This window comes from Cryphonectria parasitica (assembly GCF_011745365.1).
Source record: "Cryphonectria parasitica EP155 unplaced genomic scaffold M406scaffold_4, whole genome shotgun sequence".
NCBI lineage: Eukaryota > Fungi > Ascomycota > Sordariomycetes > Diaporthales > Cryphonectriaceae > Cryphonectria > Cryphonectria parasitica.
Window position 1 is genome coordinate 4,175,857 of NW_024468912.1, and position 12,643 is coordinate 4,188,499.

The window sequence follows — 12,643 nt, forward strand, 5'->3', positions numbered from 1 at the left end:
CTTCGGCCCGCAAAGACGACTCGGTTCGGGACAGGAGCCCATTGTCCAAGGATCGCGAGATGGGTGCATCTCCTGCCAACAATGCACCCGTTGATCCCGCCGCTGCTGCAGGTAAGAAGGAGAAGGGCGAGGATGACGTGGAGAAGAAGACACGAAGAGAGAGCTGCGCCATCCGAGAAGAAGAGAGGGACAGCGAGACAGGAGAAAGGGTGGACGGCAGGGTTTTTGGAAGACTGTATTGCAATAACTGACCCACATCGATTTTGAACACAGCTGCCGCTGCGGCCAAGATCAACGCCCAACTCCAGGCGCGCAAGGGCATCCAGCATGTCGATGTGCCCCCCATCCGATCCGAGTCGACCAAGTCTGATGGCCCGCCGGGTGGCACCATCAACGGCGAAATGTACATCGCAGACGGCGACTACATCAAGGACATCGAAGTCAACGACCTGCGCAACCGATATACCCTGACCAAGGGCTCTACTCAGAAAATGGTAAATATTTTGCCTGGTCATCATTTCTGCTGATCAACAATACCATCTGTCAGATGCAGAAAAAACACACACTTGTCCCCCCTTCCATTACAAAACTGTATGCGAGAAACAGTCTTGCTTACACTGGAAGCTGGATAGCTCGCGTACAAATCGTCTCTCTGGCCGCTGCTGACCTCCCCTGCTTGAATTTTAGATCAAAGATGACACCGGAGCTGGTATGCTACCACCCAATCTACCTGCCTACCTTCCCAACACACCAAAAAGAAAAGAAGATAAAATACAGAAATAATGCCGTCGTGTTTGAAGAATGAAAGTTGACGATTTGTTCTTAACCAAGATGTCACCACCCGTGGAAGCTACTATCCGGACAAGAGCATGGCCACCGCAGCCGTAAGAGAAAACGCACCCCTCTTAACCCCCCTCCTAGGATTCTCGAACAGGCTGCTGACCCAGACTTGTCAGAACCCGCCGCTATATCTTCATGTCACCAGCACGTCCAAGGAAGGCCTCGAGCTGGCGGTCAAGAAGATTGAGGAATTGATGCAACAAGAACTACCCCAACTGGTCGACGAGCGACGATTCCGCCGCCGAGAGCAGGAGCCAGTCGAGCGTGATGAATATGGCCGAGTACGTGCCTCTGCCAAAGGAACCATACCATGTTGTGCCCCTCATTTTTTGCTGACATAAATGAAATCTAGCGCAAATGGCCTGAGGAGAAGATCCCCATCAGCCTGGAGCCCATCCCTGGCTTTAACCTCCGTGCACAGGTTGTGGGCCACGGCGGCTCGTACGTCAAGCACATTCAGCAGGAGACGGGCTGTCGCGTGCAGATCAAGGGCCGTGGCTCTGGATACATCGAGAACGCGACTGGCCGCGAGGCCGAGGAGGACATGTATCTGCACGTTGCGTAAGTACAAGCAAACCCCTAATGAGACGGCTTCCTAAGATCCATCTAATCCTTGTTTCATTTTCCTCGCGCAGTGGCCCGGACCCGAAGATGGTTCAAACGGCAAAGGAGCTGTGTGAAGATCTCTTGGTCAACGTCAAGGAGCAATACGAGGATTTCAAGTCCCGTCCTCCTCGCAACAGCTATGGTGGAGGTGGTCACGGCTACGGCGGTGGAGACCGCTACAATGGTGGTGATCGCTACGGCGGCGGCGGCGGCGGAGGAGGAGGAGGAGGAGGAGGAGGAGGAGGCGACCGATTTGGCGGCGGAGACAGATACGGCGACCGGCGTGGCGACCGCCAAGGCAGTCATGGCTACAACAACAACTATAACTCACCCAACCCGGGCCAAGCCAACAACACCCCGGCTGTCTCTTCTCCCTCTGCCAACAACGCCAACACCGCTGCTGCCTACGGAGACTACGCAGCCCAGTATGCTCAGCTCTACGGTGGCGGCCAGCAGCAGGCTGGCGGCGAGGATCCGTATGCCGCGTATGGCGGCTATGCAGCCTATGTCCAGTACTACCAGCAGTACTACGCAGCGATGCAGGCCGCCCAGCAACAACAGGGCGGCGCCCCTGGCGCGGCTCCTGGTGCTCCAGGCGCATCTGCCAGCCCCCCTCCGCCTCCGGCCGAGCAGCCTCCTCCACCACCGCCTCCTAGCGCTCCTGCACCTCCTCCACCCTCAGGCTCGCCTCCCGGCACGACGGGTTACAATAATGTATGCAAATGCCACCACCCCGGACTCCTTTCCCACCCTCCGTCAATTTGATCGATCATAACGGCTAACACCAGGAAACAGATGCCTCCTCCACCAGGCTTGTAACACACTCACACACACACAACTCCTGATCTTCTACCCGCATCCAAAAAGAAAAATGAAATTTACAAAATGTGGTGATGCCAAGGTGATGGGCCTCTATATGCATGCAAACTTTTCACACACAAAAGCCACCTGCTTCAAATTAATTCTTACCTCCTTCTCCGTTTCTCTTATGCTGAAGCCAAGTCTCTATGATCTTCCTCTCATTCCCTTGCTTGTCAGCACTGGAAATGTTTCATTCTCCTTTCCTCTCATTCCTCCCATCTCAAAATCTATGTGGATGTGGAGGGGGAACGAGAAAGAAACGGAAGAGAAGTCAGTCTACTTTGTGATGGGTTAGGTTCGGTGGTTTCGTGGACAGCCCTATCCTAGATAGGAAACTAGTATGTGGTGACAAAATGTAATAGTGATCGAACTGAACTGAACGGAACGGGGAAAAAAAAAATCTTATGGGCTGCAGTGGCCCTCATGTATATATTTCCTCATATCTCTACATGGCCCCGAGCCATAGCTCTTTTCAAATGGGGTGCCACTGTGAGTCCCAGCCCATTTACTTATATTACGCACATTGTCATCACAGCACACGCAGATGAATGAGCAAAATGAGTGATCAGCAGAAGTCTTTGGTGAATTAATATTGTTGGGTCATTATGGCTAGAGAATGAACATGCCCGGAAGAGTATGTGACATAGTCATCCGAACTTTGCCTCCTCAATTAATAGCCCAAGTTCGTTCAAGGATCGTCCAAAGTCGTTAAGTCTAGTGGTGATCACCCCACTAGATGAAGAAGGTGTAGGTGCCCGGACAGCCTCTTGACCCATTCCCAAGAGGTGCCATTTTCCCATTCCAAGACCACCAATATGAATACATGAGATAGAGAGATAGGGAGGAACGAGAGAGAAAGTCAACGAGTCGAAGTCGCTAGACGGGGATATCGAATTCTGAGGCCCAGGCCAGCCGAAAAAGAGAAAAAAAAAGGGGGGAAGAAAACTCCCATACGCTCTCACTTCAACACATCCCCCAGCCACCAGCCGCCCGAAAACGCCTTCGCCGCCGAGGGGGAAATTAAGTGAAATCATAACCGCTGTCCAAGAGAGTCCCCTTGATGACCCATGAAAAACCTTTTGAAAGTTTGGTCGACTTTTTCCACACTCCTTTAATACATACGCCTGCTATGCAGCTTTTGGGGTTGATTAAGGTATCCATGATCCGCACCGGGCAAAAAGATGTCTCATGTGCTAAACTCTCACAGGTAAGTTTTTCTGAGATGTGCATTGCCGTCCATGAGTTCCTGCAGGAACAAGACGGTAGACTCCAACACTGCGCTCTTGCTCGTGATACCCGTGTTGGGAGGGGGAACGATGAGGCCGAGGTTCTCAAAACCGGTAGAGATGACCTTGCGGCGCTTCTTTTCGCTGTTGATATGGTTCTCCCGCTTCTGGTCCTCGGTCAGGTTCTCTCTTTTTGACGCAACAGATTTCCTCCGCTTGAAGGACAAGGGTAGGCGCAGCTCTGGGCCGGGCGAATCTGTTGATCCAGCTTTTGACTTGCGCTTCCGGGCTGAGGCCTTTGAGACTGCACTCTGTGGCTCCTCGTCGTCGTCCAGATCGTCGTCACCGCCGGACTTGCTCGTCCGAGCCTTCCTGCCGTTCTGGCCATTCGCTTCAATCTTGATCTTGAGTGCCTTTGGTCGAGCCTTGGATCGTGAAGCACCCTCATTGCTGCTTTGCGCCGCATCTGGACCAGGCGTCGTTTCGTTACTCCTGGCTAGCTCGATTACGGACATGTAGCTCATTTGCTGCTCCGACAGGGCTGTTGACGTATCCTTTTCCAGCAGCGGCTCGAACGGCCGATTATCGTTGGCAAAGCTCTGATCAGTGCCGTACTGCAGAGTCACGGGTGCGGGAGGTTGCGTGGTGCGTGCTTCGGACCGGACAGCGTTTGTTCCAAAGATCCAAGGCACCCACGTATCAGCCTGTTCGACAGCATGCGTGGACTGCGACATACGCCGTCCTTCTTTCTGGAACTCTTCCATTTCCTGGTATCGTAGATGTCGGCCTGGTGGTCCTCTGCCTTGATGGTGGTGGTGGTTGGACGGCCTGCGCCGTGATCCTTGTTGTTGATAGCCAGGATCGTTCTGCGTCTCAGGCATACTCCTCATGCTGTGCGAACGGTTGTGAAGCACGGTCGCAGCCTCCACTACATCAGGTGAATATCGTGATCGATCCCCGTGACGCGGGATGGTTGGAGAGTGCACAGGGGTGAATGCAGATGGTGGAGCAAAGGAGAGAGGAGCTGGGCCGGTGACAGGCGGAGCAAACTGCATGAGTGGAGGCGAGGGCCCAAGGCCGGCCTCGAGGGGTGGTGGGTGCATTGCTCCTGAAGGCATCGCTGAGGACAGGGCATCTGCCGGTGGCAAGTGTCCGTGTGCAGAGTTCAGGACGAAATCGCCGCTTGGGAACCCAGGCATGGACAGCCCGTAGGACGTAGACACGCCCTCGAGGGCGGGTGGCATGTCGAACTCGTCATTAGAAAAGCCCTCGCCAAAACTATACTGACCATAAGTTTCGGCACCTAGTACCAAATCTAGGAGATTGGTGAGCTTACTCGTCTCAGTGGACGAGAGAACCGGAGGGCCAGGGGCAGGAGGTGGCGGTGGCGGTGGAGGCTGTCTTTCGAACATGTCAAATATCGGGCCAACAAACTCCTGCTCCTCGTTGGACACTCGCCCCGGACCAACATCTGCTCCATGAGACGACACTGGTAAGCTTCAAGATCCATGGCAAGGAGATGATGTGTTCAGTGAAAATATCACCGGTGACTTACAGCCAAAGGGCAGGCCGTCGCCGCCGCCAGAACCCGACCGCCTCGAACCCATTGTCGGGCCCGAATACGCCGCCAGCATGAGTGCGTTCCTGAAAAAGTAAATGTGTCGGGTGGCTTTGGTTGATGGTTGTTGGAGGAAGACGAGAAGGAGAGGAGAGTTGGGGGAGACGGGTGGTGGGAGACGTTGGGTTATAAAGCTTGATCCTCCAGCACACAAAATGGCAATCCTGGCTTGGTACTCTTCTTGCCTCGAAGCTTTTCCTTGTCAGAGCACCCTTCGCAACCTGGTAAGGCGATGCTAGAGGTCAAGATCGCATGTTTAAAAGCAGATGGGAAAGACCTAGAACCCTGCCTAGGCAAAGCGCCAACACCTTTCAGAGTCGACCGATCTTTATGTAGCGAATCAAGTCCTGGGTTTCGTGGATGTTCGGGGCGCCGTTGCTGCTAGCTTTTTGAGGTCGACGTCGATCTGGGAAATGGTCCAGGGGTAGTTTGCAGGGAAGCAAAATACGGCTTTGTTGTCGCAGGTGAGAATTGGCAACCCTAGCAGAGAAAAGTGTTGCTCCCAGATCTTCGCGGACAGGGCTGCGCAGTTGCTTGTCCAGATCTTCCAGAGACCTTCCCCTCTCTTTCTCTCTCTCTCTCTCTCTCTCTCTCTCTCCTCTCTACCACAAGGGGGGCAGACGGATGTGTGGTGGCGGCGGCAGTGGTGACAGCACCAGTGGTAGTAGTAAGCGCTGGTGTGGATTGTAGTTTGAACTGGCATGCAGGCGATTTCAATCAGCTTCCATACGAAAGAGGTAGTGGCGTGTGGTCTGCTGCTCCTTACCGAAAACGCCTAGTAAGGACAGAGAAAGTTCTTCGAACGATGGGAAAAGAATGGAAAGATGCCAGTCCAGCCTGGTCTCTCCAGAGGTGACACTCTCTTCACACAAGCAAGGAGCCGCGCGTGTCGAGTGTGATGGTCGTAGCAAAGACGTACGGCGCGCAGCTGGGGAAGTGGGTGACGGCGGTGGTGGTGGGTGCTAGGAAAACGAGCGTGGTGTTCTTGTCTTCTGATGTGCAAGTTTAGACTTAGAGTTGCAGTGACTAAGGAACTAAGCCCAACTACCATTGCAGGCCTGCTGCACGAGGGCACGCCTGCATCTGCATTTGCGCAAAGCGCAGTGAGGGTCCCCTTGCCCCGCCTGACAACTAACGGGAGAACACCGCTGCGCCAGTCCCCATCCGAGCTTGGGTGGGTGGGCCCTACGTCCTGCCCCCGAGTCAAGGCCGCCGAACCGCGGGTCGTTCCCTGCTAAGGCATCATCCCGCTTTAGTGGAATGGCACAGCGGGGTGTCAGGTGCACCTTGATGCATATACTAACGTGAATAAGTACCCTTCGCTATCCACAGGCTGTGTCAGGTACTCCTGGCAATACATCCCCTTCCGGTATACGCGCCCGGGCTTATGAGCTGGGGGTTATGTCCATGTCTACTATGTATGTACAATACAGAAATGCTGTACACCGCTACTGTGATATTTATCTACTATGTGTATACGGTTGGACTCTTGGCGCCTCAGGATATGCGTTTTCAGAGCTGCTTCCCCACGATGTGCTAATCTGCCACGATAATGCACTAACTAACCTTTGGTGCCCGCCCGCCCACGGCGAGAGAGCGAGAGGGGAGGAGACTGTCACATGTCAGCGCCTTTCCACCCTGTAATTACAGTAGGCCAAGGCACGCGAGCACGGGCTGGCTACCAGCCCAGAGATGCTACTGTCGTTCGTTGCTGCCACTACTATCGTGTCACAGCACTATGTTCAGTAGTATTCTCTCTGGTCGAGCTCTGCCCCCTGCCAGCTCGGGTTTTCTTTGTCCTCCCCAAGTATTCATAAAGGGCACTGTAGAATACGACCTGGAGACTCTTTGCGATGTGCGAAGGGGTAGGACCAGATCCACCGTGGCTGGCAAGTGCCCTTGACAAGGGGAACGAGGATGCGGAGGTGTGAAGCAAGGCTAGCTTTCCCATGCATTGTATTCATTTTCCCGCCCTCGGTCACCAATTTGGTCATCCCGAGGTCAGATCCGACCTTCTCCTCCTCCTCCTCCTCCTCCTCCTCTCTCCTCTCCTCTTGGTCACCTCCCCACACGCCAAAAAAATCAGGTGGATCAGCAAGCTCCGGGCCACACGACGAATCTCCGCATGGTGATGGTTGTCCCTGCGTTATACCAATTCACCCCTCGGCATTGGCCTATTAGCGAGCACGCTGCATACTGTTCCTGAAACGTCCTTAGGCCCTTCTCAATGAGGCAATTCTTTGAGAGTTTTTCTTGCTTGCTTGCTTGCTTGCTTGCTTGCAGCTTGCAGGATGACGCTGGATCTGCATTTCGATTCTCCATTTGGTCCTCCTCCAGCTTCCACTGCCGCGCTTATGCAGTACCGGTCGATCAGCAAAACGAGCCCATCCATCTCCAGAACAGTGCTACTGGCAGCGTGTAAACAGTGGCCGGATTTAGAGGCATGAAAGGGCTGCGAGAATGGTGACAAGTTGACAGTAACTTGGCGTCCTGTTTCCTCGCACCTATGTGCTACCTCATCAGCATGATACGTCAAGGGAAAGCTGTCCCCCATCGCCTCTCATAACCTTAACCAAGTATACAATGTACTATGGTAGTAAGATTGTGGGCGTGAGGGTCTAGATTCACGTTTTCCAAAACCACACACGTCACGCTCAGCAGACCAGCAAATGGGTGGTGGCATCCATCCGTACAGCAAAGCCGAACTCCGAAAGGATGACACGCACGCGTAAACTCACTTGACTGTAACTTACTGTCACTGCTACAGCTCTTGACCAATAGTTACCTGCGTACTGTACTTACTAGCAGGGAATAGGCATCTCTCCTTGCGATCAAAGGGCCAATCGCAAAAGTTTTTTTTTTGTTTTGCGGAGGACTGAGAACGAGGCCTGACCCATTGCATTCACATCCATCCTCTCGTCAATAGGCCACCATACTTGACGCCGTTCTTCCTGAGATGAAGCCAAGGGCCAGCTTGAATGCGGGATATTCTGTCTGGAGGCTTTCTTGCTTGGTTGACAGTGGTCAGTCTGGTTTTGGCTGGTGGCTCAGCTCAACCGACGTTGGCCGTTTCCAGTCCTGCATGACTGCTGTCCAGGCTTGTCCCTCCATCACTACACATATTATATATACGCCCCTCGTTGTAATACCTCGACCTGGGTATACTCGAGCCTAACACCTGGATTGATTCTGCCGTTGCTGCAGCTGCAGCAGCGAACATCGTCGACGAGACAACTCGTGGAATAAGCTGCAAGGAGCGCCTCTTGTTCTTTTTCGTTGTTGTTATTGCCCCCCCCCCCTGCACATGCTGTCCGCTGCGCTTGCCCCCCTTAGCCCTCACACTGCTGCAGCAAATTATAGCGCTTTCACATGTCATTCGCGCATTCCCCAACCAACCCCAAACTTGACAACAACATTCTTTCTAAACTTCGGTTCAGCTCCAATCCTCCCAAGCCCATTGCCATCAACATCCGCCATCAATGAAGTCCAATGTCCTGTCTACAAAGCACAGAACTCATCCACGAGGATGGGATGCCGGCATTCCTCCCTCGCTGAGACCGCTTGTACGCGCATATCTCTTCGGCTATGGCTTCAGCGTTGGCCCGAGAGTGCTCTCGTTGCTTCTGCATCATCTTTTGAAGCTGTCACCGAGGCGCAAGGGAACAGCCCAGGATGATGCTGCTCCGTCAGGGAAATCACAAGCGCCGCTGCTCGAGTCACTTGGGAAGATACTAAGGGCTGGGACGCAGCTGAACCGGTTCCCTACGTTCTGCGCTGCCCTTGTTGGCAGTAGCACTTTGTTAGAGGTGCGTCATGACATTACCATTACGGCTCAAGCTTTCCGCAATGGATCCCTGCTGACCAGTGTGTCTTCCTGGATAGCCTGTTCTACAGAAAGCATTTTCTCGTATTTTCGAAAACCTCTCAAATACTACGCGAACTAGGTGCGTTCAACAGAAGACTTGGTCTCCTGTTCACACGGGCGGTGAAGGACAGCCGTTCTAATATGGTGGATCATCAGACTTTCAAGATGGCTTTCCTCAGCGATTGCGGCATGGTTCAGCATACAGCTGCTGCAGACGCCCTTTGACCCACCTGCCAGCATGAGCAGCACCGCGAAAGAAGGCCACCAGCCAGCAGGACAGGGCAGTCCAGCCTCTCCCGAAGCCATCAAGCCCCAGGCAGGGCGCACATTAGATCTCACCCTCTTCGCCGCCACCCGTGCTCTAGACGTGATCATAGGAGAACTCTGGTCCCAGCGTCGTGTGGTTCGCTCTCCGTCCGCCAGCAGAACAACTCGCACCCTTGACTACCTCACCTCCACGCTCACTGACCCCCTCATCTTCGCCCTGACTTCTGGCATCGTGATGTGGAACTGGTTCTACGCACCGCACGCCCTCCCTCGCGCCTACAACAAGTGGATCGCCTCGGCCGCGTCCGTCGACCAGCGCCTCATCGTCGCACTCCAGCGCGTCCGTGCCCAGATCATGCGGTACGGTGAGGACACGGGACAAGCACCCCTTCTCCAGGGCATGTGCGAGGACTTTGGCTGGCCCACAGCCTGGGGAGATCCGGCCGTCAGTGTTCCCTTTCCCTGCGAGATGGTGCACATGGGCGTCGGCCCGTCTTGCGAGCTGCACGCGCTCAGCCGGTTTCTGCGCGCGTGGGCCTGGAGCATGAGGACGTACCTCCCATTACAGTTGGTCATGTTCGCCGCCCGCGCCCGCGGCTCCAAGGATCTCCGGCGCGACTTCGTACGCACCCTCACGTCTGCCTCGCGCTCGTCCGCCTTCCTCGGCGCCTTCATCGCGCTCTTCTACTACGGCGTCTGCCTGACCCGCACGCGTGTCGGCCCCCACGTCCTGGGCACATCACCGGGTGCGCGGCAGAGGATTGATAGCGGCCTCTGTGTCGGTGCTGGATGTCTCCTCTGCGGGTGGAGCGTGCTCCTCGAGACGGCAGGGCGGAGGAAGGAGCTCGGGCTGTTCGTGGCGCCGCGCGCGGTGGCGACGATGCTGCCGAGGCGGTACGACGCTGACAGGCAGTGGATGGAGAAGATGACATTTGCGGCCAGCACAGCAGTAGTCTTCACGTGCGTACTGGAGAACAAGAGACGAGTGAGGGGTGTGTTGGGGTCTGTTTTGAGGATGGTTCTTGCTGCATAAGCGATCCGTTGGCATGTGAGATTCACGAAATGGTGGACAAGTTAGAACTAGACGGCCCGAGGTTGCATATAACGAGGCGATGGGTTGGTTGGGTCCATGCATAATCGTTAAATCTGTAATTTAGTAGTCAATAGACTATAGAATTCATCTTAAGATTAGGATGATCATTGTCGTCGTATGATTGGTTCAATCAACCTTCCACAGTGATAGAGGAGCTTCGTAGCATTCAGTATGACCGTCGTCACATCAATAAAATAGTATCATCGAATATCATTGCTGCAATATCTGTCTGATCCAAGGCGATGGACAGACAACTAAGACCTCAACCAGGCACAGATACCCATCACAAAGACACACACCAAGATATCCGACCGCACGGTAGTAAAGATCTGCGAATATCGCAACCCCGTGCCGAGCCACGCCTTCCACTTCCCCTCGGGCAAGAATCCCATGACCATGTTCAGCACACCGGGCGCAGGCCGCCCGCGGTCGAGGAAGAACCGGCTCGTCAGCAGCACCGCCTCGGCAGTCGCGAACGTCCAGAAGAAGTACCGCCGCATGTCAGCCGCGGCGGCCGCGGCAGCGTCTCCATCGCCGCCATAGCCCGCCGTGGTGGCCACGAAGGCGCCGCGCTCTCGCTCGATCTTTGTGCCTGTGAAGCCAGACGCCAGGGCTATGTAGAGGCCGAGCCCTGTGGCGAGGACAAAGTGGAGGAGGCGCCAGGTGGCGGTGTAGGCATCGGATTTCGTGGTCCCTGCTGGGCCGCCCTGTTGCGACGGTTGTTGTTGGGTGCCGCCGCCGTTCATCGCGGCGAGCTTGGCGAAGAGGTCGTTGGGGTCTTGGGCTCCGCCCGGGGCGCCAAAGGGGGACGGTCCCGCTCCGGGGGTGCTTCCGAGGCCGCCGCCGCCGCCGAACATTTGCGAGAACATCTTGGCGATGGCATCCTCTGGGTCGGACGGTTGGCTGTCGGGGCCGCCCATGGCAAGCAGGGAGGAAGGGTCGAATAGAGGGTTCTGGTTGCCCCCTCTGCCGCCACCGTTGCTGTTGTTGTTGCCGGCGGTGGTGGGCCGGTCGAACCCCAGCATCATCTGGCGGAGTTGGCTCTCTGAGAGGTTGTCGGGGTCGAAGCCGCCTGCTGGAGCTGAAGAAGATGAGGGAATGCGGTTCGTCGTCTCTGGCCTGTAGTAGTGCTGGGAAATGTCGATCTCCTCGGGGTCGGCATGGTGCTGTTCGGAGGCTGGCTGCTGAGGGTTGACGGCTGGGGATGATGCTGATGGTGGTGCTGGTGAGGGTCCTCGAGATGGTGGGTTGCTAGGAATTGGATCTGCTCGGATTCTGTGTCAGCAATGTGCCTTCTTTACTTTTCCAACCTTCTTCTCTCGCTTCCTTTTACCGAAAGGTGGGAATGAAAATCTGGTAGGAGTTTCGCGCTCCCACTCCTCCACTTCCAAAGGCAGGCAGGTATTACTACATACCTCTCTGGATACCACCTCCCAGCCCAGTGATCTTGTTCAGTCTTGCGCTGCCGCCCGCCTTGATCTTGGCCTCGCGACGTTCCTTGCGGATGCGGGCCTGCTCGGCCGCTCGTGCAGCAGCTGCATCTTCAGGGCTGAGCCCTGCAGTCTCGGTCATAATGAGAAGGTGTGGGGGTGACCTTGACTTGTATTTGAGCGCTGCTGCTTTACTTGCCTCCTCGGACAGGAAGAGGAGGGGAAGATGAGTTGGCTTGGTTTGAGAAGACGTTTGTTAGAGGCTGACAAGTGACGTGCACTCTCAGCTTTGACAATGGTGCTTATCAGCTTATCGCATCTAGCCACTACTATAGTACATGCAAGGGCCAGCAGAGGCCCGCTGGGCCTTACTATTTAGACCTCACTACAGGCCTTGTCGGACAACAAATTCTCTGGGGTTTTCTAATTCATGAGCTTAGTGACAGGAGCAATACATCTATTTGATATTCGAGCTTCATAATGTACAATTCTTTGTTGTTGAAGGCCCCCTCTGCACTCTTGATTTGGTATTCTTGTCTTCTGACTGGGCATTCCAAGACAGATTTACTTGCAAGCTTCACCAACCTCCAACTCTCTTGGAGTTATTGAAATGACATTGGTTTGGCTCATCCCATCCCTCTCTAGGAATTCCTGCGGTCAATCTTGTAGAGCCTCACTTCAATATTTTCTGTTCAGAATAAGAAGAAATGGTTATTGCTGATATTTGTAGTGGATGACAAAAGGGTATGACCTAGCACAAACTGAATGCATTGTTGTCGCCCAGGCTTTTACCCGACTTAGTAAAATCAACCCGCCTCCTGGAGAAATCAACCCGCC

At 54.6% G+C, this 12,643-nt stretch overlaps 3 protein-coding genes across 3 annotated transcripts; 1 reads left to right on the plus strand and 2 right to left on the minus strand.

Annotated features, from left to right (window-relative positions):
* Positions 1 to 3,544: 3,544 nt before the first annotated feature.
* On the minus strand, positions 3,545 to 3,733 carry M406DRAFT_224803 (uncharacterized protein; the record flags this gene model as incomplete). Its single annotated transcript, XM_040915696.1, has 1 exon — positions 3,545 to 3,733. A coding segment is annotated over one exon (189 nt), but the record flags the coding sequence as incomplete, so codon positions are not given.
* Positions 3,734 to 8,630: 4,897 nt separating this feature from the next.
* On the plus strand, positions 8,631 to 10,481 carry M406DRAFT_89160 (uncharacterized protein; the record flags this gene model as incomplete). Its single annotated transcript, XM_040926139.1, has 2 exons — positions 8,631 to 9,058; positions 9,263 to 10,481. 2 exons carry the CDS (start codon positions 8,631 to 8,633, stop codon positions 10,314 to 10,316), a joined length of 1,482 nt encoding a protein of 493 aa, XP_040777312.1. The 3' UTR covers positions 10,317 to 10,481.
* A 149-nt stretch (positions 10,482 to 10,630) lies between these two features.
* On the minus strand, positions 10,631 to 11,948 carry M406DRAFT_346306 (uncharacterized protein; the record flags this gene model as incomplete). The annotated part of the gene is made up of 2 exons (XM_040922176.1): positions 10,631 to 11,627; positions 11,785 to 11,948. The coding sequence occupies 2 exons, from the start codon at positions 11,946 to 11,948 to the stop codon at positions 10,631 to 10,633; spliced, it is 1,161 nt and encodes a 386-aa protein (XP_040777313.1).
* Positions 11,949 to 12,643: the final 695 nt, after the last annotated feature.